Source organism: Ovis canadensis, chromosome 1 (assembly GCF_042477335.2).
Source record: "Ovis canadensis isolate MfBH-ARS-UI-01 breed Bighorn chromosome 1, ARS-UI_OviCan_v2, whole genome shotgun sequence".
NCBI lineage: Eukaryota > Metazoa > Chordata > Mammalia > Artiodactyla > Bovidae > Ovis > Ovis canadensis.
The window spans coordinates 219,439,227-219,463,754 of NC_091245.1; the positions used below are offsets into that span (position 1 = coordinate 219,439,227).

Genomic DNA, 24,528 nt, shown 5'->3' on the forward strand with positions numbered 1-24,528 from the left:
CAGGCACCATCTCATGCTTCCATTGGGAGAGCCCATCCTATTTACCTGCTGGTCCACTGTGGTCAGATTTGCTCACCTCATCTCTCAGGATCCGCTTTCACTCAGGTGACTAGGCCAGCCTCACAAAAGCTGTGGCAGCTGGAGCCCTAGCCCAGAAAGGCCGCTGGCAGGAAAGGTTACTCTTTGGGACCTAAGCAGTTTGTCCCAGATGCTTTCAGACCGAAAAGAGGGGAGGGGAACCAGGGGGAAGTTACATGTCTCTTTAAGAGTCAGTGAGCAACAATCCTGCCAAGGGGAGCGTCTTTGAGGAGAGCATTTGGGGAACTTCTGTTGAGGGTAGTGTTTTGGCTGACGTTAGCTGCCATATTAGATGTAAGTCCTTGAACTTTCCTGTGCCTTTCCATGTCCTTGCCTGTAAAACTAGAAATAACAATGGCATTTACCTCTCAGGTCTATTGTAAAGACTAAATGAGTCTAGAATAGCAGCAACACTTAGCACTTTTTCAATAAATATTAGTGTTAGTATTACAGGAGTGTGTGCCTTTGGCTGAAGTCTGAGACATAATTTCCAAAAGTGTACTCTTTTATGTGCAGCAGTAAAACCTTCTTGAGTTTATTAAAATAAATGTACCAACAGATAAACTTTTACTCATGCATTGGAAAGAATATTTGTTATAATACTAGGGATGATTTGGTTATGTTCATTAAGAGGAAAAAAAAATTATCCAGTTTTTAACTGACTGGCTAGCAGATTAGTGTAGGGGCAAAGTATGCTGGCTTTGAAGCTGTGGAGACCAAGATTTCGTTCTAGCTGTGTGACGTTGGGCAAATTACTTGCCCTCTCCGACCCTCAGCTTCCTTATATACGCAATTGATATGCTATTTACTTGGCAGGATATTGAGAGGTAGCTGGAATCATAGGTACAGAAGGGTTGGCACGATGTCTGACAGAACCGGTTGACATTGTTGGGTGAATATTTTATTGTCATTTTGCAACTGGTGATTTCAGAGTTGTTATTTTTTTTGGTTTGGTTTTAAGGATTTTCCAAATGGAAACAGCATTTGGAAAATGGAATAGCATTTTCCCATTGTCTGTCCTCCTTCATTCTCTAATGGACCTTCCCCATTTACTTTTCCATCCCTCTTTGAGGACTTCTCTGAGAGCACCCCTCTTGCTGTTGCCTGGCCAGGGTCCGCCTCTGTTAACATAGCTGGCCATCCTGGATGTCCAGTGCCAGCACACAGCCCACTCTTCATCCTTCTGGATGCACCTCATCTTGCAGGCTCAGTTGGAAGGTCTCCTTCCTAGCCAACCCTCAGAGAACCTTCTCCTGGGGAAACTGCTTTGTGATGGATTCTTATCAGTATTTCTTGCTGTCACTTCCAACACTGTGTAATTACGATCCCATCATTGCCAGCAGTGACTGCACCAGGTGTCACCTCCTACCAGTACCTAAACAAAACACCTGAAGAGGCAGAGATCTGGTGATGCTTGAATAGTAAGCTTCTAGGCCCCAGGGACACAGCACTTTGGGAGGGACCCTATTGCTAGAAAGAAAGAAACAGGACGGTAAAGGATATTGTAAGAGATTACCCCGGGGGACTTCACTGGCGGTCCAGTAGTTGAGACTTCACCTTCCAGTGCGGGGGTGCAGGTTTGATACCTGCTCAGGGAGGTAAGATCCCACATGCCTCAGGACCAAAAAGTCAAAACATAAAACAGAAGCAATATTGTAACAAATTCAATAAAGGCTTTGAAAATGGCCCACATCAAAAAAAAAAAAAAAAAAAAGCAAGAAAGAAAAGCGAGAGAAAGGGTTTCCTGGGTTCGAATCCTGGCTCTGCCACTTAATACTTTTGTGATATATTTGGCAAGACATGACTTCTTTATGTGTCAGTTTCCACCTTTATGTGGTTCATAAAATACATGACTATTCACTCAGTCATGTCTGACTCTTTGCAACCCCATGGACTGTAGCCCACCAGGCCCCTCTGTCCATGAGGTTCTCTAGGCAAGAATACTAAAGTGAGTTGCTATTTCCTCCTCCAGAGGATCTTTCCCACCCAAGGATCAAACCCAGATCTCTTGCATCTCCTGCATTGCAGGCATATTCTTTACCACTGAGTCCCCGGGGAATCCTTGCACATTTGTAAAATGGGACAGTAACAGTTTTGAGGGTTAAATGAGGTACTACGTACAAAGCTCTTAGAACAGTCCCTGGCACCAAGTACCTGAATGAATAATCCAGGAAAAGTGTTGCCCATATAGGGGAATGGTTTTCTTTCCTATCATCTGTCTGCCTACTGTGGCTGCTGTGAGTCATCTCTCTTCCAGGTGAGGGCTCACAGCTCACTGTGGCCTGAGCAGGCAGGAGACAGGGATTGCTGCATTCCTACCCACGGGCCACAATCCCAGGCCCTCCAGCAGAAGAGAGCACTGTGAGCAAAAATAAGTCTCCCATTTCAGGACCTGGAGTGTAAACTCGCTGGCACTGCTGAGAAGCGGCCTTTAATTCACTTAATCATGAGCTGTAGGCACCCTAATGAGGGCTGTGAGCCACAACCGCGGCTGGGGGGCAAAGCAGCCCTTTCTTCCTGGATGCTGTTAGCATCGGCATGAAGACTGAACACTTTCTAGCTGGGCTTTTGCCCTGTTATTTCACAAACTGAACAGAAATTATGAAACAGCTGGGAGTCAGGCTGGCAAAGTGGGTGCTTACTGTCTGGGGCAGGGCCTGCCCGTGGCCTCTGATGGGCTTCTGCATTACACATGTGTGTCATTCAGGCACGTGCTTCAGGACGCTGTAGGAATGAGTGCAGGAAACCCTACTTTCCAATGGACCCCAAAATGGTTCCCTATTCTGACTTACTTGCCATGCTTGCAACAAGCTGGGTTTGTCTGCTTTGTCACCTAGGTCCTGTGATGGCAGGCATTGCCTGACCAGGTGAGAAATTTGGGCTGCCATTTCTGGTCTGCAGCTTAAAATGCTGCCAATATTATGACCATATTAAATCATTAAAAAGCAGAGACATTACTTTGCCAACAAAGGTCCATCTAGTCAAGGCTATGGTTTTTCCGGTGGTCATGTGTGAATGTGAGAGTTGGACTGTGAAGAAAGCTGAGCACTGAAAAATTGATGCTTTTGAACTGTGGTGTTGGAGAAGACTCTTGAGAGTCCCTTGGACTGCAAGGAGATCCATCTAGTCCATCGTAAAGGATGAGTGTTCATTGGAAGGACTGATGTTGAAGTTGAAACTCCAATACTTTGGCTACTTGATGCAAAGAGCTGACTCATTGGAAAAGACCCTGATGCTGGGAAAGATTGAGGGCAGGAGGAGAAGGGGACGACAGAGGGTGAGATGGTTGGATGGCATCCCCAACTCGATGGACATGGGTTTGGGTGGACTCTGGCAGTTAATGATGGACAGGGAGGCCTGGCGTGCTGTGGTTCATGGGGTCGCAAAGACTGAACTGAACTGAACTGAATATTTGAAATCCTTTTGCTCAGACTTCTGCCTACATTTTCAGGGAATGGGAAGGATATGTAATACTTTATAGTCATAGCATTTCATGTGTGATCAGTTGCTTTAGTTGTGTTCAGCTCTTTGCAACTCTATAGACTATATCCTGTCAAGCTCCTCTGTCCATGGGATTCTCCAAGCAAGAATACTGGAGTGGGTTGCCATGCCCTTCTCCAGGGGATCTTCCCAAGCCTGGGATCAAACCTGTGTCTCCTGTGTCTTCTGCAGGGGAGGCAGATTCTTTACTGCTGAGCCACCAGGGAAGCCCATAGCATTTCATACCGGGAGGTAGGGGGTGGGAGAAGCAGCGTTAAGCAGTTTGTGGCCCTTGGTATAGCTAGGGCAGCTTAGAGGGGTGGTAGGCATAGCTTTTAAGCCACAGTGAGGAATGGACACTACAGCAGCCTTGCCTTGTCCAGGGTCTTCATGGAATCTCTCTTAAATCTAGTTTCCATCTCTTGTGTTTCACAGTCATTATTCTTAGTTGTTCCCAATCATACAACTATGACAGAATAGTTTCACAGAAAGCATTATATCATATGACATTTAAATCCAATTGTTTTCATTTCACCCTTGTTTTCTTCAGTCAATGAGCAGTTTCAAAGACTCAGAGAGGTGGGGGAACATGAAGAACCTCCCTCAAAAGTGGTCTAAGCCATTTCTTCTCTCAAAGCATGAGCCCCTTTGACAGTATTCATCAGTCATTTAACCTATTTAGTGTATCATCTCTGCTTTTATTTTCAGAGGCTTGAGGTGGCCTCTTCTATGTTTGAACACCTCCTACTGTTAGAAAGTGTATCCTGTTATTGATTCAAATCTTTGTGCTATCCCTACATTAAAACCAATTATACCGAACAAAACTCAATGCCTTCCACATCAGCCCCAGAAATGTTGAAGGCAATGGTAGTTGCCGTCTTGCCCAAATGTCACCCTTCCCTGCACCCTTCCTCCATATGATGTAATTTAGCACATTCACCAGCATCCCAGACGAGCAGCAACGACCCTCTCTATACACATTGTACTAATAAACTGGTGTATAATGGGCTTCCTTTCATAGGCTTCAATATGAGAGTCTCATGTTAAGTCTTCAGAATGATGGTTGCAGCAGAAATTTGAGAGTTACATCTGCACTTGACTTTTACCCTAACCTACACAGTCATAGGTACCCAGGATGTCCACTGGGCCATCTTGTTCCTCTATATGAAACCCAGGAAAACCCAAGTAGAGAGTCTCCCCAAAGAAACTGTAGCTCAAAGGTAATAGGAGCTCCTGAAATAATCACACTGACCAGCATCCAAAGAGGCAGTACCAGAATCCTTCATGAAGCCTTCTCGAAGCTCAGTGTACTTAGAGCTTTGGTTCTCTATTCTACGTGCTTAAAGACCAGTTTGGCACATATATGCTCATACAGTGTTTAGCCATGAGGCTGCCTACTGATCAAAAGCTGGCTGGGGAGTAAGAGGAAGAGTTTCATGTAGGCTGTTACTCTTCCAGGAAAGTTGTAAATTAGTAGGTTGGATGGTTTATCTTTAATAGTGTATAGTAGATATAAGATTTCCCTGGTGGCTCAGACAGTAAAGCATCTGCCTACAATGCGGGAGACCCGGGTTCGATCCCTGGGTCAGGAAGATCCTCTGGAGAAGGAAATGACGATCCACTCCAGTACTCTTGCCTGGAAAATCCCATAGACAGAGGAGCCTGGTAGGCTACAGTCCATGGGTCACAAAGACTTGGACACGACTGAGCAACTTCACTCACTCACTCACTCAGTAGATATAAAAAGAAAAGAATCAGGTATATTTAGTTGGACTAGTTTTCTCAATGGTTCTCTGATTGCTGTTTCTGTGAGGAAAAGATGGAAAATGGCCACTTGAGAAACCATTCATACAACCAACATCCTTCACTTTGTATGTGTCGGTATCTTCACCATAGATGTCTTTCAGATCCGTAGAGGCAGCATCTCAAAAAAGCCAGATGCAGAATGTAGACCTGGCTTTGCACTACCAGCTGAGTGAGCTTGGGCAAGACATTGGCCTGTGTGTGCCTCGGTTTCCTTATCTGTCAAGTGCAGATAATGACGGTAGTATGTGCCTAAAAGGTTGTGATGAGAACTAAATGAGTGACTATGAGTGGAGGGCTTAGTGCCTGGCATCATAGAAGGTTCTACAAAACCATTTGTTCTTATTGTGAATAATTACTATTCTTTGTTGTGATTCTGATTACTTTGTTGTATATTGAATTAAGAGTTGGCAGACTACTTCACCATCACTCTCACAACCATCCTATAAAATAAGGCATGAAATCCCAGAGTCTGTTGCAAGGAATCAGGCCTTTTCCCCTGCAGTGGATGGTATGCAGTGGTCTTTCCCAAATGGCAACATTCACAAATGTTAAAGTGGGCAAGTAGAAGGCCTAGAAGTTTGATCCCTCTCATCACAAATTCTGCTGCTGCCAGGTTTACACAGAACAGTCCTATTTAAGCGAGGGGGCATGTACGCCCTGCGGTCAACTCAAAAGACCACACTGGAGCCTTTCATTCTGAGTGTCTTTGAACCGAGAGCCCGTGTGTGGAGGGGACGGGTTGAGATGCTTCCCAAGGAGCCTGACTTGATCCTACACCAGCTGCTGTGCTGTCCTCTGGAGGCCGCCTCTGGTGTTCGACACTCAGTAGGGTCCCCTGTCACCACTTCCAGGGGGTCACCCAGGATGAAAAGATTGGATGTCTCCAAGAGCAGGCAGAATTCTGCTTTGCCTCGCTTCTCATTCTGAATTAGTTAATTTTTACTTTACAATGTAGCACATTCTTGCTTAGACTCTTTGAATGAACAGACATGTCTGATCACCTAATCTGCCCCCTCACTGAAGGTGTGGGTTAAGGTGATTCACTCAAGGTCATAAAGCATTCACTTATTCATTAAACAAAAATTTACTGTGACTGGGTGGTCTGCAGTGTTTGCATTAATATCAGTGGCAGAACAGGACTGGAATCTAGTCTTCCTATTTCTGATCCAGCATTCTTTCCCCCAAGTCCTGTGGCGTCTCATAACTACTCTTCTCCATAATGATCTGTCTCTTTGCAACTATGGGATATTAATTCTCAAATGTGGATGTTACATCTGAGTCTGTATAATGGGAAACTTGTATAAAAGATAGAAGGTCCCAAAACCTGTACACAAAGGCATCGTGTTTTCCCCAAATCTACCAGAATGTCATAAGAATCAAACTCAAATTCGACCTGAACATTCAGTAAGTAGAAAAAAGCAGTGAGATAGCCTATCTGGATTGGATACATCTCCAGTGGATAGAGTTTTATTTCAGGTACTAGGGATCAGGAAATAGTAGGGTGTAGAGTGGAAAGGATGTGGAGTAAGACTGCCTTGGGCTTGCTTGGAGGTGCCACCATTTTCCAGCTGTGTTACGTGGAGCAGTCTATTTCTCTGAGCTTCAATTTGATTCCCTGAGTCTTATTCTCTTATTTTTCTTCCTTTCTCTAGGATGGAAAATAAATCCCATGCCAGTGCCCATCATGGGTGGCTCTTTTAAGAAAAGCATTCCAAGCCTTGCCTATACTCAGCATAAATGAATATTCTGGTCCAGTTCAGTTCAGTTCAGTTCAGTCACTCAGTCGTGTCCAACTCTGTGACCCCATGAACTGCAGCACGCCAGGCCTCCCTGTCCATCACCAACTCCCGGAGTTCACTCAGACTCAGGTCCATCGAGTCAGTGATGCCATCCAGCCATCTCATCCTCTGTCATCCCCTTCTCCTCCAGCCCCTAATCCCTCCCAGCATCAGAGTCTTTTCCAATGAGTCAACTCTTCGCATGAGGTGGCCAAAGTACTGGAGTTTCAGCTTTAGCATCAGTCCTTCCAAGGAAATCCCAGGGCTGATCTCCTTCAGAATGGACTGGTTGGATCTCCTTGCAGTTCAAGGGACTCTCAAGAGTCTTCTCCAACACCACAGTTCAAAAGCATCAATTCTTCTGCACTCAGCTTTCTTAATAGTCCAACTCTCACATCCGTACATGACCACAGGAAAAACCATAGCCTTGACTAGACGGACCTTAGTCGGCAAAGTAATGTCTCTGCTTTTGAATATGCTATCTAGGTTGGTCATAACTTTTCTTCCAAGGAGTAAGCGTCTTTTAATTTCATGGCTGCAGTCCCCATCTGCAGTGATTTTGGAGCCCCCCAAAATCAAGTCTGACACTGTTTCCACTGTTTCCCCATCTATTTCCCATGAAGTGATGGGACCAGATGCCATGATCTTCGTTTTCTGAATGTTGAGCTTTAAGCCAACTTTTTCACTCTCCACTTTCACTTTCATCAAGAGGCTTTTTAGTTCCTCTTCACTTTTTGCCATAAGGGTGTTGTCATCTTCATATCTGAGGTTCTTGATATTTCTCCCGGCAATCTTGATTCCAGCTTGTGCTTCTTCCAGTCCAGCGTTTCTCATGATGTACTCTGCATATAAGTTAAATAAGCAGGGTGACAATATATAGCCTTGATCTAATCCTTTTCCTATTTGGAACCAGTCTGTTGTTCCATGTCCAGTTCTAACTGTTGCTTCCTGACCTGCATACAGATTTCTCAAGAGGCAGGTCAGGTGGTCTGGTATTCCCATCTCTTTCAGAATTTTCCACAGTTTCTTGTGATCCACACAATCAAAGGCTTTGGCATAGTCAATAAAGCAGAAATAGATGTTTTTCTGGAACTCTCTTGCTTTTTCCATGATCCAGCGGATGTTGGCAATTTGATCTCTGGTTCCTCTGCCTTTTCTAAAATCAGCTTGAACATCAGGAAGTTCACGGTTCACGTATTGCTGAAGCCTGGCTTGGAGAATTTTGAGCATGACTTTACTAGCATGTGAAATGAGTGCAATTGTGCGGTAGTTTGAGCATTCTTTGGCATTGCCTTTCTTTGGGATTGGAATGCAAACTGACCTTTTCCAGTCCTGTGGCCACTGCTGAGTTTTCCAAATTTGCTGGCATATTGAGTGCAGCACTTTCACAGCATCATCTTTCAGGATTTGAAATAGCTCAATAGGAATTCCTCACCTCCACTAGCTTTGTTCCTGGTGATGCTTCCTAAGGCCCACTTGACTTCACATTCCAGGATGTCTGCATCTATATGAGTGATCACACCATCGTGATTATCTGGGTCATGAAGATATTTTTTGCATAGTTCTTCTGTGTATTGTTGCCACCTCTTCTTAATATCTTCTACTTCTGTTAGATCCATACCATTTCTGTCCTTTATTGAGCCCATCTTTGCATGAAATGTTCCCTTGGTATCTCTGATTTTCTTGAAGAGATCTCTAGTCTTTCCCATTCTGTTGTTTTCCTCTATTTCTTTGCATTGATCGCTGAGAAAGGCTTTCTTATCTCTTCTTGCTATTCTTTGGAACTCTGCATTCAGATGCTTATATCTTTCCTTTTTTCATTTGCTTTTCACCTCTCTTCTTTTCACAGATATTTGTAAGGCCTCCCCAGACAGCCATTTTGCTTTTTTGCATTTCTTTTCCATGGGGATGGTCTTGATCTCTGTCTCCTGTACAATGTCATGAACCTCAGTCCATAGTTCATCAGGCACTCTATCTATCAGATCTAGGCCCTTAAATCTATTTCTCACTTCCACTGTATAATCATAAGGGACTTGATTTAGGTCATACCTGAATGGTCTAGCAGTTTTCCCTACTTTCTTCAATTTCAGTCTGAATTTGGCAATAAGGAGTTCATGATCTGAGCCACAGTCAGCTCCTGGTCTTGTTTTTGTTGACTGTATAGAGCTTCTCCATCTTTGGCTGCAAAGAATATAATCAATCTGATTTCGGTGTTGACCATCTGGTGATGTCCATGTGTAGAGTCTTCTCTTGTGTTGTTGGAAGAGGGTGTTGCTATGACCAGTGCATTTTCTTGGCAAAACTCTATTAGTCTTTGCCCTGCTTCATTCCGCATTCCAAGGCCAAATTTGCCTGTTACTCCAGGTGTTTCTTGACTTCCTACTTTTGCATTCCAGTCCCCTATAATGAAAAGGACATCTTTTTTGGGTGTTAGTTCTAAAAGGTCTTGTAAGTCTTCATAGAGCCATTCAACTTCAGCTTCTTCAGTGTTACTGGTTGGGGCATAGACTTGGATTACTGTGATATTGAATGGTTTGCCTTGGAAATGAACAGAGATCATTAGTCATTTTTGAGATTGCATCCAAGTACTGCATTTCGGACTCTTTTGTTGACCATGATGGCTACTCCATTTCTTCTGAGGGATTCCTGCCCGCAGTAGTAGATATAATGGTCATCTGAGTTAAATTCACCCATTCCAGTCCATTTTAGTTCGCTGATTCCTAGAATGTTGACGTTCACTCTTGCCATCTCTTGTTTGACCACTTCCAATTTGCCTTGATTCATGGACCTGACATTCCAGGTTCCTATGAAATATTGCTCTTTACAGCATCGGATCTTGCTTCTATCACCAGTCACATCCACAGCTGGGTGCTGTTTTTGCTTTGGCTCCATCCCTTCATTCTTTCTGGAGTTATTTCTCCACTGATCTCCAGTAGCATGTTAGACACCTACTGACCTGGGGAGTTCCTCTTTCAGGAGGGCATCAAAGGGTGAAGGAGTGGCCTGAAGTTCTGGGAGCCTTTATGCTTTTCTCTTGCTGCTCCGTCTATAGCTTGTAAGACAACAGACATCAATGGTATTGGACCCTTTATGGGATATAGTAGGAGGTAAAAAACTGAGTACATCATAGACCCTGTCCACAATCTATATTGTGGAGTAGTTGAGACATCTCAAATAACCATAAGGTAAGGCGCAGTGTGCTTTAAACTACAAGTATTGATAAGAATAGAAATCCCTCCCCAAATTAAGATGGTACTATTATTGTTGTCGTTTAGTTGCTCAGCCTTGTCCGACTCTTTGCAACCCCATGGACTGTAGCCCACCAGGGTCCTCTGTCCATGGGATTTCCCAGACAGGAATACTGGAGTGGATTGCCATTTCCTTCTCCAGAGGATTTTCCCGACCCAGGGATTGAACCTGCATCTCCTGCATTGGTATGCGTGCGTGCTAAGTCACACAGGCAGATTCTTTGCCACGGGGCCACCAAATGGCATGTACTGTCTTCTTTTGCCCTGAGTTTCATGCTTGGTTCAGTTCAACAAAATCTCTGTACTGGCCAGGTGCCAGGCCCCCAGTGAGGGGCTGGGCAATCCAGTGGGGATCAAACACAGGCCTTGCCCTCAATTACTACATCCAGCAAGAGTCCTCAGATCTTGTAAAGCTGTCTGCTGGAGGCCAGGGACTTGGTCTTTCTTGGACCTTTGTTGATGTGTCCCCTCAAACCATCCCATAGCCAGGAGGAGAGAGCACAAACATTTTTCCTGGAAAGGTGTAACATTGAGGCATGGCAGCTGGAATTGGCACAGTACCTTCAGAAGGTTGGAGAAGTGATTTGTTTTTCCATTCTCACCGCGGGAGCCGAAGCCCTGGCAGAGGCCTCCATGCCTTAGTGGTGACTGAGCCAGATGAGATCATTATTAATTATTAGTCACTTTCGAGTGTCTTTCTTAGAAACTGCAGAGTATTCGGGAAGCTCAGACCCTCCTGAGTTGCAATCAATACTGTGTATACCTTTCATAGGAACCTGAGTGGCATGTCAATATCAAACATTATCAATTCCTAAGAAGGGGGTTGGAAATGTACGCATCCTTCACAGAAATCAGCTAAATCGTCAAAAGCTTTGATTATATTTTTTTCCTCAAGAAAGAGACTGATGGTAGGAGTAAAAAAAGCTTGAAATGTTAGCTAATTTAGGGCTGTTTCCTGCCAGGAGCCAGATCTGTACACATAATTATTTTATTCTCTGTGCTGGCATTGATTCACTTTGGTTGAGTGTTGGAAATATCTCTGTTTTGGGTCTTTAATCCGAATTATTCAGTCAGTTCGTATGACAATGTTTTCTACTCCCATCCTCCTGTATTATTTTTCTGTAAAACAAATAATCACTTGTCTGGAACTTGACTCATTTCTATTCCCTAGCACACGCCTCATCCCTTCCCTAAACTTCTGTATCACACCATCTGCCATGCTCCTGGGCCAGAAATTCACTCACCACTCAGCCTCACATGCCCCACAGTCACCAAATTCTGCCCATTTTATTTTTGCCTAATTCTAATTTCTTCTTCTGAGTTGACATCTACTACAGTCCTTGTACTGACTGGAAATCCAGACAGTTTTTTGGTTTTTCCTCCTTTTGCCTGTGTCTCAGCAGCGATAACAAACATGGACTCTCTGGTTGCCTTTGCTTAGCTCATGGGTACCCTGGACCCATCAAATGGCCACACATTGCATTCTCAGCTTCTGGTCCTGCCCATTTTTCAAGGCAGGTAGGATCCCTTTTGAAAATGCAGATCTGGTCAAGACACTTGATGGCACGTACCTGTAGTCTTCCAGAAGCTCCCCATCACCTACTATCTAAGATGTACAACCACTTCTTGTTCTGGAAATGATAGACATTGAGTCTCAAATGATCCTTGGAGGTTATTGGAAGAGAGCAGGTCTAGAGGATTGCAGGTGCCAAGAAGGGGCTTCTTTGGGAAGCTTTGAATCTCTGTCATTGGTTTAGCTGGGGCTGGAACAAAGTTTTTGTACTAGAGAGCTATTTTCCAGGTTTTTTAGCGCCAGCTCATCAATGTGATACAGTCGCAGTCCATCTTATCTTGAATACTCACGTTTCTTCAGCCAAGCGCTGTTGAGACTCTTACAAGGGAAGAGACCCTCTGGTCAGCCCCTCCAAACCCCATATTTGAGGAAGAAGAAACCCTAATGTCAGTACCGGGCTCCTACCCAAAGAGGCTTCAGTGTTTCTCGAAAGGCGCATGGTCAGGGAAAATACTTTGTAATGTTTGTGTGTCCCACACATTGTGGGGTGGTTAGCATCCCTGGCTAAATGCTAGTCATGACCCCCCAGTCACTGGACCAACCAGAAAACCTTCTCCATGCCCCCGCACATGCCGCATGCTCCAGGGATTGGGGAATGGGACCATCCCTGGCTGAGAAACCTTGAACCCTCTCCCTGCTCCTGAGATGTTCTCCTTTACTGGGAGCATAATGAGGAGCTGGGTTAATTATGATCTGTTGCTCCTGTTTCCCTTCATCTTCTGTACTGACGGAGTTCAGACTGGAGTCATGTTGTCAGGCTTTCAAATCAAGCGTTACCATTTACTCAACATGACCTTGAGCATATGAGTATGACCTTGAACAACTACTTAATCTCTCCATGCCTGTGTTTTCTCATTTAATGGGGGATAATAGTACTATAGTATATATCTCAGAAAATTTTTGTGAAAATTAAATAAGATAAAGCATGAAAGGTGCTGGTCATGGTGTCACTTTCAGAGGCATGATGACTGTATGAGATGATGATGGTTCCTGAGCTCACAGTCTTACTTGAGTGACAAGTTGAAATTGACACTGACTTGTGAACACTCCAGAAAAGAAAGACAACATGGTGTATTAGAAAGGCGGATGGACTAGGTGGGAGTCGGTGGATTCTGTTGCACCCTCAGCCATCATTACTGTATAGCCTTGAACATGTCATTTCACTTCTCTGGTTTTTACTTTCTTCATCTGTATATGCCCTGGTGGTTTAGTCACTAACTCAGTCATGCCCACCTTTTACAACCCCATGGACTGTAACCCGCCAAGCTCCTCTATCCATGGAATTTTCCAGGCAAGAATGCTGGAGTGGATTGCCGTTCCCTTCTCCAGGGAATCTTCCCAACCCAAGAACTGAACACAGGTCTCCTACATTACAGGCAGTTTCTTTACCATCGGAGCCACCAGCAAGGCCCCATTTATGCCCTACAAGGTGTCAAAAACATTGAATAGTATTTGCATTGCGAATGTGCTTTAAAGGCTATAGAATCTCACAGCTTGATGATGTATCAGTTCAGTTCAGTTCAGTCGCTCAGTCATGTCCGACTCTTTGCGACCCCATGAATCGCGGCACACCAGGCCTCCCTGTCCATCACCAACTCCCGGAGTTCACTCAAACTCACGTCCATTGAGTCAGTGATGCCATCCAGCCATCTCATCCTCTGTCGTCCCCTTCTCCTCCTGCCCCCAATCCCTCCCAGCATCAGAGTCTTTTCCAGTGAGTCAGCTCTTCGCATGAGGTGGCCAAAGTACTGGAGTTTCAGCTTTAGCATCATTCCTTCCAAAGAAATCCCAGGGCTGATCTCCTTCAGAACGGACTGGTTGGATCTCCTTGCAGTCCAAGGGACTCTCAAGAGTCTTCTCCAACACCACAGTTCAAAAGCGTCAATTCTTCAGCGCTCAGCTTTCTTCACAGTCCAACTCTCGCATCCATACATGACCAATGACTAATTTATTATACATCAGTGGTGATGTTGTTTAGCCGCTGAGTCATATCTGACTCTTTGTGACCCCATGGACAGAAGCCCGCCTGCTTCCTCTGTCCATTGGATTTCCCAGGCAAGAATACTGGAGTGGCTTGCCATCTCCTTCAGGAGATCTTCCCCACCCAGGGATTGAACCCACGTCTCCTGCATTGACGGGCAGATTCTTTACCACTGAGCCACCAGGGAAGCTATCCATCCGTGTTACCCACCCCTGATTTGAAAACCGCCATCAGGCAACTGGGAGGATGCTCTGAATGGGAACTTCTTGGGAGGTGGATAAACCTGGGGAGCTCACCTGTGTGATAAATACTGAATTGCTGTCACCCCATCCTGACCAGTGTGTCCCCAAATAGCACAGGTGAGAGACCCTCAGGCGTGCAGGCATCTTGTGAACAGTCGGTCATATCCACAGCTCTGCACCTCTCCCTGCTGATTTCCTTCATGGTTGTCTGCTTGCCCCCACAGCAACAAAGGCGAGAGAAGGAGCTGCGGAAACAGCAAGAGAGGGAGCAGCGCAGACACTATGAGGAGCAGATGCGCCGGGAGGAGGAGAGGAGGCGCGCAGAGCACGAGCAGGTACAGCGGGGACCTGGGAGCCCTACAGATGGCCCCGCGTGAACAGCAGCACCGGCCGCCTCTGGGCTGTGGCCACCTTCTCTTAGGTCTGCTCGGGTTAAGCCGGTTTTTACTCTTGCTCCAGCAACTAGTCTCCCCTATTCAAGAAGTCAAATGCACAACCGTGGCAAAACCTGCTCATTCAACCTGGCTTCCTCCCCAGACCGAAGTCCCGTGACACCTTTATTTCGTGCTTCTCCCAGTCCAGGGCACCTGCTTTGAAAGTAGCACTGAGGCATGATAAATGAGCCAAGTCCTCCTCTTTGATCGCTTCAGAAGAGCTTTTCTACTCACGCTGCTCTGGTCTCCATGACTCTGAGCCATTGATACAGGCCCTTTCTCTCTTTGTTAGAATCATGTTCTGACAGTGCAGTGAAACTGCAGGATGGTTCCTTTACAAAGACAGTTCATGACAGCATTCAGCCATTATTTTATCCCCACTGCTTACAACGGGGAGCCTCTGAACTGTATAGCCTTGTTAATTCAGGTAGCCCATAAAGAGAGAGCCTATAATGAAAAGTTTTAAAATAAGCTGGGTTCTCAGAACTTGCCAGTGGTTAAGACTCCATGCTTCTGCTGCAGTGGGCACAGGTTCAAGCCCTGGTCTGGGAACTAAGATGCCACATGGCCAAAAAACAAAAAATATATATGGATAATACTTTAACAACAACAGAAGCTGGGTTCTCAAAACCAGATAGTCACAGCAAAGCATTGAGCTGTCTCCGTCCGCTGCTGTTGTGCCTTTGACTGCACTGAAGTGCTTTTGCTGTGGTGCAGGGTATCTTTCCTGTTTAGTGAAGAGGTGTTTGGGTATTTTTTTTTCCTCCTTCCTTCCACACTTTACTTGGCAGTTTCTCCTCACCTTTGAAATTACCGGTTCTTTCTCTCTCCCTCTCCCTCTCGTTGTGTTCCTCTGCATTCTCTGCTGCCTGCCTCTCCAGGAGTACATCAGGCGACAGCTGGAGGAGGAGCAGAGGCAGCTAGAGATCTTACAGCAGCAACTACTGCATGAACAAGCGCTACTTCTGGTAATGGGAATGCCAAGCCCACTGGTCTGCTCTGTGTCCATCTCGTGTGTGTGTGTGTGTGTGTGTGTGTGTGTGTGTGTGTGTGGTCTCCTCGAATGTGCCAGTCAGGAAATGGGGATCCACCCAGCCTCATAGACCTGGAAAATCTTCCAGAACTTAATGAGTTTCCTGACCCAAGGTGCCAAGTCACGACTTTGAATATACTTGTTGCACATTCTTTATGAACACCAGCCGTTTGCAAAACTTCAACGTGAATCCAGTCTTAGTACAAGTTCAGACTGTTTCTGAGACCCACTGTGTTTATTGCAGAGTAATGTTCGCAGTCATTTGCAACATGCTGGAATACAATCACAGCAGAGTATCCCTCATCTGTAGGAAACCACTCAGCTCTGGAGTCATATTTCATTTGCAGACTATTAGTTTTACCCTCACGATGGGAACATTTTGTGTTCCCTGCTCAGGCAGCTTCCACTTGAAGTGTTTTTGTTTGTTTGTTTGTTTTTTCCTTAGCTTTATTGCACTGCTCTCCAAATGGGCTGCTTTTTTAACTAAACTTTTTATTCAGTGGCACTGTGATTTTTTTTTTTTTAGCCTGTACATGTTTTTGCTAATGGTTTCTGTTAGTCTAAGCTTTGTCAAACGAAAGATGATTTAGGCAGTATCTTTAGGTTCTTATTTTGTTTTGTAAATTGTACATGTTTGAATAGTTTAATGACTAAACCAGGAATTGGATAGTTCCTTACAGGGGTTGTGCGCTGACCGTCCAAACATCCTCATTGTTGCCATTTTCTTGGTTGCAGTTCATCCAGGACGAGTCACTTTGTGAAGGGTAGAGTTCTGTAGGGGTTGCCATTAAAACAGTAGTGTTTTCATTAAATGCCACCTTCTGTGTCGATGCTAACCCAAGGCTGTACCTTATCTCTATGGCTCATCCTTGTGTCCTCTTGTGGTTTAGTTGGTATTAAGGTCCTTTGTGATTTATCATCTCTTTTGCTTCCATTGCATGCTTCCCTGGTACTGGCCAGTGGTTTCCCTATGGTAATTTAGCCTCTTCTTAATTCTCCTTTCCTGATCTGGACAGGAATATAAGCGCAAGCAGTTGGAAGAACAGAGACAAGCAGAAAGGCTACAGAGGCAACTAAAGCAAGAGAGAGACTATTTGGTTTCTCTTCAGCATCAGCGGCAGGAGCAGAGGCCTGTGGAGAAGAAGCCACTGTATCATTACAAAGAAGGGATGAGTCCTAGTGAGAAACCAGCGTGGGCCAAGGAGGTAAGCAAGCGAACAAGCACAGCCTGCACCTGCCCTGCCTTGAGTGTAGGGGCCGGAATGAGTTTCTCCTGTGGAAACAGAGAGTCAAACTACAAAGCTGGGAAATAACTTTTGTGAGACACACATGCTTTGTTTTGGGAAGAACTATTACCTTATTTCTATACCGCAATCCACTTGTGGTTCTTTTTTGTAAGTAACAGCAGGAAGCAGATCTTTTTCTGTATTGGAATCCAATTGAGTTTGTGGCTGGAGGATTTTTAGTGGAAGAATGTGATTTAAGACTTTAGGAATTCTAGGTAGGATAATTTCCTATCCATACCTAGACCCTGAAACTGACCGTTGGTATTGTCACTAATATCCTGTATCCTTCTGTGGTACCAGTGAAGATACAGTTGGCCCAGACTTGTGGTTCTGGTTCACTTACAGGGTCAGAGGTCATTTATATTTTTTACAAATACTCTCATGGGAATGATCCCTCATTTGCTCAACTACCAGACTAAAGAAGGGTTAGGGTTAACACCTAGTGATTTCCTTTATTTTCCTGTAAGCGTAACTAGTCATTCAACAGAGTGATTTATATTACTTTACATTTTGTCCTAGTGTCTTCAGATATTTATAGCTAGAGCTTATTTCAAGTTATCTAGACTACAATATTACTAGAACTGGATTTCTTACATAAGACCCTATTTTTATAAGTTTTTTTATTTTCTGTTCTATCTTACATATGTATAGAAAGCGCTTGGAATTATGTTGTCGTAATATAAAAAATGGTTGTGTATGAGGAGTTGAAACTACAGAGTCTTTTATTTAAGCTTTTTGTTTAAATCCTTTATGATTGTGTACTGTTGTTTATAAAACTGGTAACTTTTTTCTTTGAAGACTTAAAAACTAAGTCTGTAGAGAAAATCATTCTGTTCGATATAAAGAACATTTTTGATCACTTTCCCTTAAAGTCTGTAAATGTGATTTATATTTACCTATGTCTGTAAAAACTGCCTCTTTCCCCCAGGTCAGTAATTCAGTTTTGTGATCCTACCCGCAGATATAGCACCAACCCTTTAGCAACTCATCTGTTCTTCCAGTTAAGCAGAGTCACTGCTGTTAAACAGCAGCTGACGTGCTTCCTGGCTAGCAGAGATGTGCCACTTTCCTCCACTGCTAAACCATGCCAAGCTGAAACCTTCAGCTAAGGCAGATTCACAGCTCCTAATCATGGCAGATGTGCAGATGGCTGAAAAATTAGCCTCTATTAAGTTAATACCAGTAACACCTGCAGAACTTAATGATTCCAGATCAGGACTCTTGTTTGAGCATCACTCACAGAAGAAAGATGAAACAGCTTATCCTATTAGACTTGGTCTTGAAGATCACCTGAAGCCTCAGGGAGCTTCAAGGACCACAGTGAGATCAAGAAAGCAATCTCATTCCCAAGGATGTAGCCCACCTCGAGAGTCAGGACCCCAAGTCATTTGTGTGTCCTCTCCAAACATCTCCAAAGTGATGAGCCCCCAGCTGTCTATTTCTGCAAGTAAGAAGGGCCTTGGAGACCCATGTGGACCTCGGGGCATGAACTCATGCGTCCATACAAGTAGTTCGTCTCCTCCAAGAAGTGCTGCATCGCTAGATGACCTCTCTGGGATGCATGACCACCTGTCCTTCAGTGCTCCCAGCCCCAAGCATAAGTTTAGGAAAGGGACACCTACAGATCCCTCCAGGCACCATCTGGAGAGGACTGGGATGCCTTGTAAAGTATACCAGAATCTCCTATCCCCTGGGCAGCTCCCTCATACACAAATGTACCAGGAAAGGGGAAGAAACATGAAGCAGTTTCCACTTCCTTCCTTTCACCGCTACTCAGCACATTCTTATTTTCACTTAAACATTTTAACTTCTAGTTACCATCTGTCCTCATCGTTAAATTGGCTGGCCTGTCCTCTCTACTCAGAACTAATTCAAGGGTGCCAAGCTTTCAGGAGCCATGGTATTCCTGGGGGCGCATCTCTGCAGATATCATCAGGGAAGTTTTCTAGACCTCCTAATTCCCCTGTGTTTCTTGGCCAGGCTCCTAGGGTAAAGAAAAGTTAGATAATGGGCATGCAAACAGCATGTCTGTGTCATTAGTTACTCTTGATGTCAGGTTCCCAGGCCATCCTAAGTCTGGCCCACCTCTGGTGGGTGACATCTTCCAGGGTCTCTGGCTTCCTGATAGCTGGAATTCTTCTTTGGGGCTTCATGCACTTGTGGACATGTGTGTGTGTGCCTGTGTGCTCACTCTTGTCCAACTCTTTGCAATCCTATGGACTGTAGCCCACCAGACTTCTCTGTCCATGGGGTTTCCCAGGCAAGAATACTGGAGTGGGTTGCCATTTTCTACTCCAGAGGACCTTCCCAACCCAGGGATTGAACCAGCATCTTTTCTGTCTCCTGCATTGACAGGCAGATCCTTTACCACTAGGGTCACCGTCTTTTTGGATTTTATATTTAATCCTGTCTTCCTGGGTGTGCAGCTTCCAACTAACCACCTATCTCTTCATGAAGCAGTTCCCGAGTCTTTGAGTGGGTGTTCCTATTTTAGAAGAAAGATGAAACATTTAAATGATAGAATGAATGACAGTGCTAAATTGGGGATTATAGCAACTGGTATACAAGTAAAAACAAATGATTGTCTGCCTGAGTTTGATTCATCATTTTTTTAACACCCACTTCCTAAAATGGGAATAAAAATGACTGTAAGGATCCTTATTGTCTTGATCTTTCAGTGCTTCTATCAGCAATGTATGAACTTTTTTCTGGAGCTTTATTCACAGATTTCTTTTCTTAAGTAGGGAGGTAAGGGAAGTTGAAGGTAGCCAAACAGTAAAATACATTTCAAGACTTTAGATATAGACAGAACTTCTAGCTCAGCGGTGTTTTAATTATCAATCGATAAAAAGAATCCAGGTTTAACTGTCTTTTGGAGGTATAAAAAGAAGGGCCATTTTCTTTACCAAATCCCAGGATATAAATTTGAAAATATCCTCACCAGGGATAAGGCCGCAGCAATGGCATGGTCTCCTGTGATAGAGGCTCTGAGCCTTTTTGTACCATATGCCTTTGAAGACACCAACCAGCAATCTTCCACTTACAGCTGCCTCTTTTGTAATCTGCTCCTATATTTGTTTTTTAACTCACCTTTATACCCTCCGGGCTTCCCTGGTACCTCAGTTGGTAAAGAATCTGCCTGCAATGCAGGAGACCCAGGTTCGATCCCTGGGTCTGGAAGATCCTCTGGAGAAGAAAATGGCAACCCACTCCAGTATTCTTGCCGGGAGAATCCCATGGACAGAGGAGCCTGGCGGGCTGCAGTCAATGGAGTCGCAAAAGTCAGACAGGACTTAGCAGCTAAAACACCACCACAGCTTCTCATCATCTTGAGTTTTCCTTCTTTGATTACTTTTCCATCCACTGATTTCTCTTCCTTATAGCAAATCGGCATTTTTTCATTAGCAGTGTAATGTTGTTATAATGGTTCATCCTTCCTGGTTTTGTTTCTTCATTTTGTGAAACATAAGTCATCATCATGTTTCTCATTTCCTTTCTTATTAATTTGTCGGATGTAGCAGGAACAAATGGAAACACTCCATTGTTGGCAAATCTTGTTGAACTCTTTTCTCTATCCTTTCCCTGAGTGTTCTGGTTGTCCTAAACGTCACATTAGCTTTGATTTTCAGATTTCAGCCAGAAAGGAACACTAATGTCTCCATTAAAAGGAGAAGTAGGGGACATTCTCACTCCTTTCAAATTCTCTGCCATTTTGGAATGGAATATAAGTCAGATTTGCTCTGTAAAAACATCAGTATGATATACTATTAAACATCAGCAAAATTTAAAGATTCTCCCCCCACCCCCTGCACTGGCTCTTTCTGAAAGATGGATACTCCTTTTCTTTTAATGCCCTTTTCTTTATAATGGTACAGATTCCTGTTTCTTATAATGGCTTGTGATTACCGGGGCCTGACGATTTTTTTTTTTTTTTAATTTTCACCAACACACAGCAGCAACAGAATGCTCTATCTATGAGTATTGCATGAGATGGCATTTTCAGTTTTTTTTAACACTTCATCATGTTCTTTCTCTGTGATACATGCCAGTCATCTGGTCATGGTTTTATTTAGCCAATGCTGGGCCAAGATGTCTCTTTATATCCCATCAGTTCACTGGGCTTGGAAATCCCTGTATATAAGGACTCCTTCTCCACTTGTTTTCTCTGCTCTACACTGATACTTTTTTTTTTCTTTTTATTTGAGTTATTTTGTATGAGTTCTCATATAACTAGAGAGTTTATAGCTATGTTCCCATCTTTCCTTAGTTTCTGTTTATCTCTCTTAAGATTTAGCATGAAACAGACCTGGCAGGAAATAGGAAAGAGTTCGTTTGGGTTCTCATTCTTCCACTTCCAGGCTGTGTGACCTTTGTCCATCTGAAACTGTTACTAGGATGTTTGATTTGGTATCTTTACTCCAGTATTCATTCCCTGGGGTATAGCCTACCCATCTGTACTTTCTCTCTCGAAGTTGGGAGGATCCTGGGCAATCATGTATGTGACTGTGCCATTGAAACTGTAGGCACTCTGCAACTGCAAATGAAGTAGTCAACATATTCTCTTTTGCTCCAAAGGCTATTGCTGCCCACAAGGAATAAGTGTTTTGCCTCTGTTGTTTCTGGTTGGGATTTCACATGAGCAGTTCACAAGCATCTCCCATCTCCTCCACTTATCTCTCTCCAGAGATGGATGCACACTTTTTAATTGCTCATCTCAGCCTGCTAAAGATTGGCCTCCTTACTTTTAAGTTGTCCATTCACCTGAGGATCTATACTTTTCTTGTGCAGTCATTGGTTAGGAGTAGATCTTGGTAAAGTACTCCAGGGCCTTATCTTTCACAAGAGTACATTTTAAGCATTCCCTAGGAATGAGGGCAGGAGGAGAAGGACGTGGCAGGATGAAATAGTTGGATGGCATCACTGACTCAATGAACATGAACCTGAGCAAACTCAACAAGGAATGAGTGTTTCCTCTGTCCTCCAAGGTGCCCCCAGAGAAGGGATAGCCCCAGTCTTGCTCAGTAACCATCTGCCCATGTGGTTTTGCCAAAAGACATCATGACTCACCTCTTCATGTGCCCAGTGAGCGCAGGGTCAGAATACCTAATGAGAACTTAAAGGTCATTGAGCTTCTTTCTCTTCCTCCAGCACTACCAATAAAGACAAAAATCAAATGTTTTGTCCACTTAGAGGGGAAAATTTCCTATACAGTTGTGTTTAGTTCACCACATACTAGCTCTTAAGCAGGCCTTTGAAGACCTACATAGACTCCCACAGACCCTACAGTCATATATTTAGTAAAGTGTTATTAAAATACACCCATATGACAATAAATATATTTTGTTGTCAACATTTTAAAAAACTACTTCTATGATTTTGTTTTGAAATCTCTCAGCAGATAACATTTCTTACTGCTCTGTGAGACATTAGAAGCTATAAGTTGTTTTCAAACGTACAAAATAATTTAACAGTTGATGTTGATGTAATGTTTATACTTGTATACATGTTGCAGCATAGTTGCTTATTTTGAAAATTTTTTTCAATCTTGTAATCAACACATTTGTTTTCAGGTCTTCTGTATTTGTGCTACTTTTATATCTCAGAGGGCTTAGATGTCATTCCTGTGTTACCCAGTGGATAACACAGTCCTGCCTGGAGTAGAATCTTATTTCTGAGACCGCAGTTATTTTTTTATTTTTCCCTGTAATGCTATAATAAATAGTATAGCATTTCTGCAGAAGTGATTCAAACCTATTCAAAGTTATTTTAGTTTTGATGGTAAAACGATTCTTTATTAAGAAAAAAGCCTGATTCTATGGTAAAATTGATCTTTCTCTCCTAATATAGTTCTCTATATTTATTGATAATCCCAGCAAGTATGAGCTCCTTTCTAACAGATGTCTTCTGTTGTTATGGAATGGCATCTTGGCATTCTTTATACAATGCTACTAGAACACTTTTTTGGTGGTACTTAAGATATTTTACATCTTGGTAGCAGGAGGTTGAAGCGAAGACTCATATTTTTTTTTTAAATCATATCATAAAAGGAAGCTTGAAATATATCTCCATTGAAACCCAGTTTTTAATCACATATATTCTTAATCTGGGGAAAAACACCTCTTGTCTCACTCAATGTTCAATTAGTAAACATAAGATGTGATGAATCAGGAGACAGACCTTTGTCCATCTGAAACTGTTACTAGGATGTTTGATTTGGTGTCTTTACTCCAGTATTCATGATGTTCCTTTGGTGCAAAAGCAACAGACAGCGTTATCTTCCTGAAGACTTTAGGACAAGATTTTCTTGAGACAGAGTAGCCTGATGCCTCACTGTTACACTTATTCAGATTTTCAGATTCTTGGGACAAACTCCAACCCAGGAAATCTTATCACATTGGGTTCATCCTGAAATAATCTGCAGAGTATAACAATAGATTATTCATACCATATATTTTATGATGGTAAAGACTGAAACAGACTGATGGTAGGATTTAGTATGTAAACAAATTGAGAGAAGGCATAGGCAATGTTACTGGAAATACGTTAGTAATATCCACACACAAATTGTGGTGCTGGAGAAGACTCTTAAGGGTCCTTTGGACAGCAAAGAGATCAAACCAGTCAATCCTACAGGAAATCAACCCTGAATATTCATTGGTAGGTCTGTTGCTGAAGCTGAAGCTCCAATACTTTGGCCACTTGATGCCAAGAGCCAACTCACTGGAAAAGACCTTGATGCTGGGAAGGATTGAGGGCAGAAGGAGAAAGGGGTGACAGAGGATAAGATGGTTGGATGGTATCATCAACTCAATGGACATGAGTTTGAGCAAACTTAGGGAGATAGTGAAGGTCAGGGAAGCCTGGTATGCTGCAGTCCATGGTGTCGCTAAGAGTTGGACATGACTTAGCAACTGAACATCAACAACAGTATCCACACATGACTAATCAAACCCATTAACTGCCTGTGAAAATCAGCATCCCTCTTTGTGCCCCACTCATTTCTAACAACAGTTTTAGGGCATATGTGGCCCATGGTCCTATTAGAGACAAAGCTGCTTCCTTTCCTGGAGGTTTGTTGCTGGCAGTTGCCAAAAGAATTCTTCATCTCAAAAATGGTTTCTCTGTTCAATGGAGATCTTTGGGGACAGACTTTTTAGCTGTTGTTTTTAATGTACTGTTTCTGAATGTGGATTTAAAAAGGTCTAAAGATATTTTACAGCTAAAAAAAAAAGAATGGCAGATATCTTAACTTCCTTACAATATTTGGTTCATAAATATCAGGTAATAAGTGGCTACAGTTTAGATAAACAATTATTTATCTGAAGATTAATTGAACCTCTTGGATTTCTGACCTCAGACTGCAATGGTTTGAATATTGAGAGGTACCTATACATGTGATTTTTCTATTTAATGATCTTCCCTAGAAATAAGAAAATGACTGATATTTGACTAATTCCAGTGGTCTAAAAATAGTCATCTTCTTCTTAAAGAGTCTAGTATTTGGAAAAATAATACATTGCATGCCTTGGTCTCAGTTTATCTAGGGCTATCTTTGCAGGACTTTCTGTTTGTGTTCTCATCTCAGAGCT

At 43.4% G+C, this 24,528-nt stretch overlaps 1 protein-coding gene across 15 annotated transcripts in view; it reads left to right on the plus strand.

The window, feature by feature from the left end:
- Positions 1–24,528, plus strand: part of TNIK (TRAF2 and NCK interacting kinase) — a 402,112-nt gene that overhangs the window by 310,474 nt on the left and 67,110 nt on the right. For 8 of the 15 annotated variants that reach the window (XM_069560230.1, XM_069560234.1, XM_069560249.1 and 5 more), the window contains exons 13-15: positions 14,411–14,521; positions 15,502–15,588; positions 16,670–16,858. In XM_069560230.1, coding sequence (XP_069416331.1) covers positions 14,411–14,521; positions 15,502–15,588; positions 16,670–16,858 — 387 coding nt within the window. The remainder of the gene's footprint in view (positions 1–14,410; positions 14,522–15,501; positions 15,589–16,669; positions 16,859–24,528) is intronic. The other 7 variants (XM_069560236.1, XM_069560256.1, XM_069560306.1 and 4 more) reach the window with 1 other exon arrangement.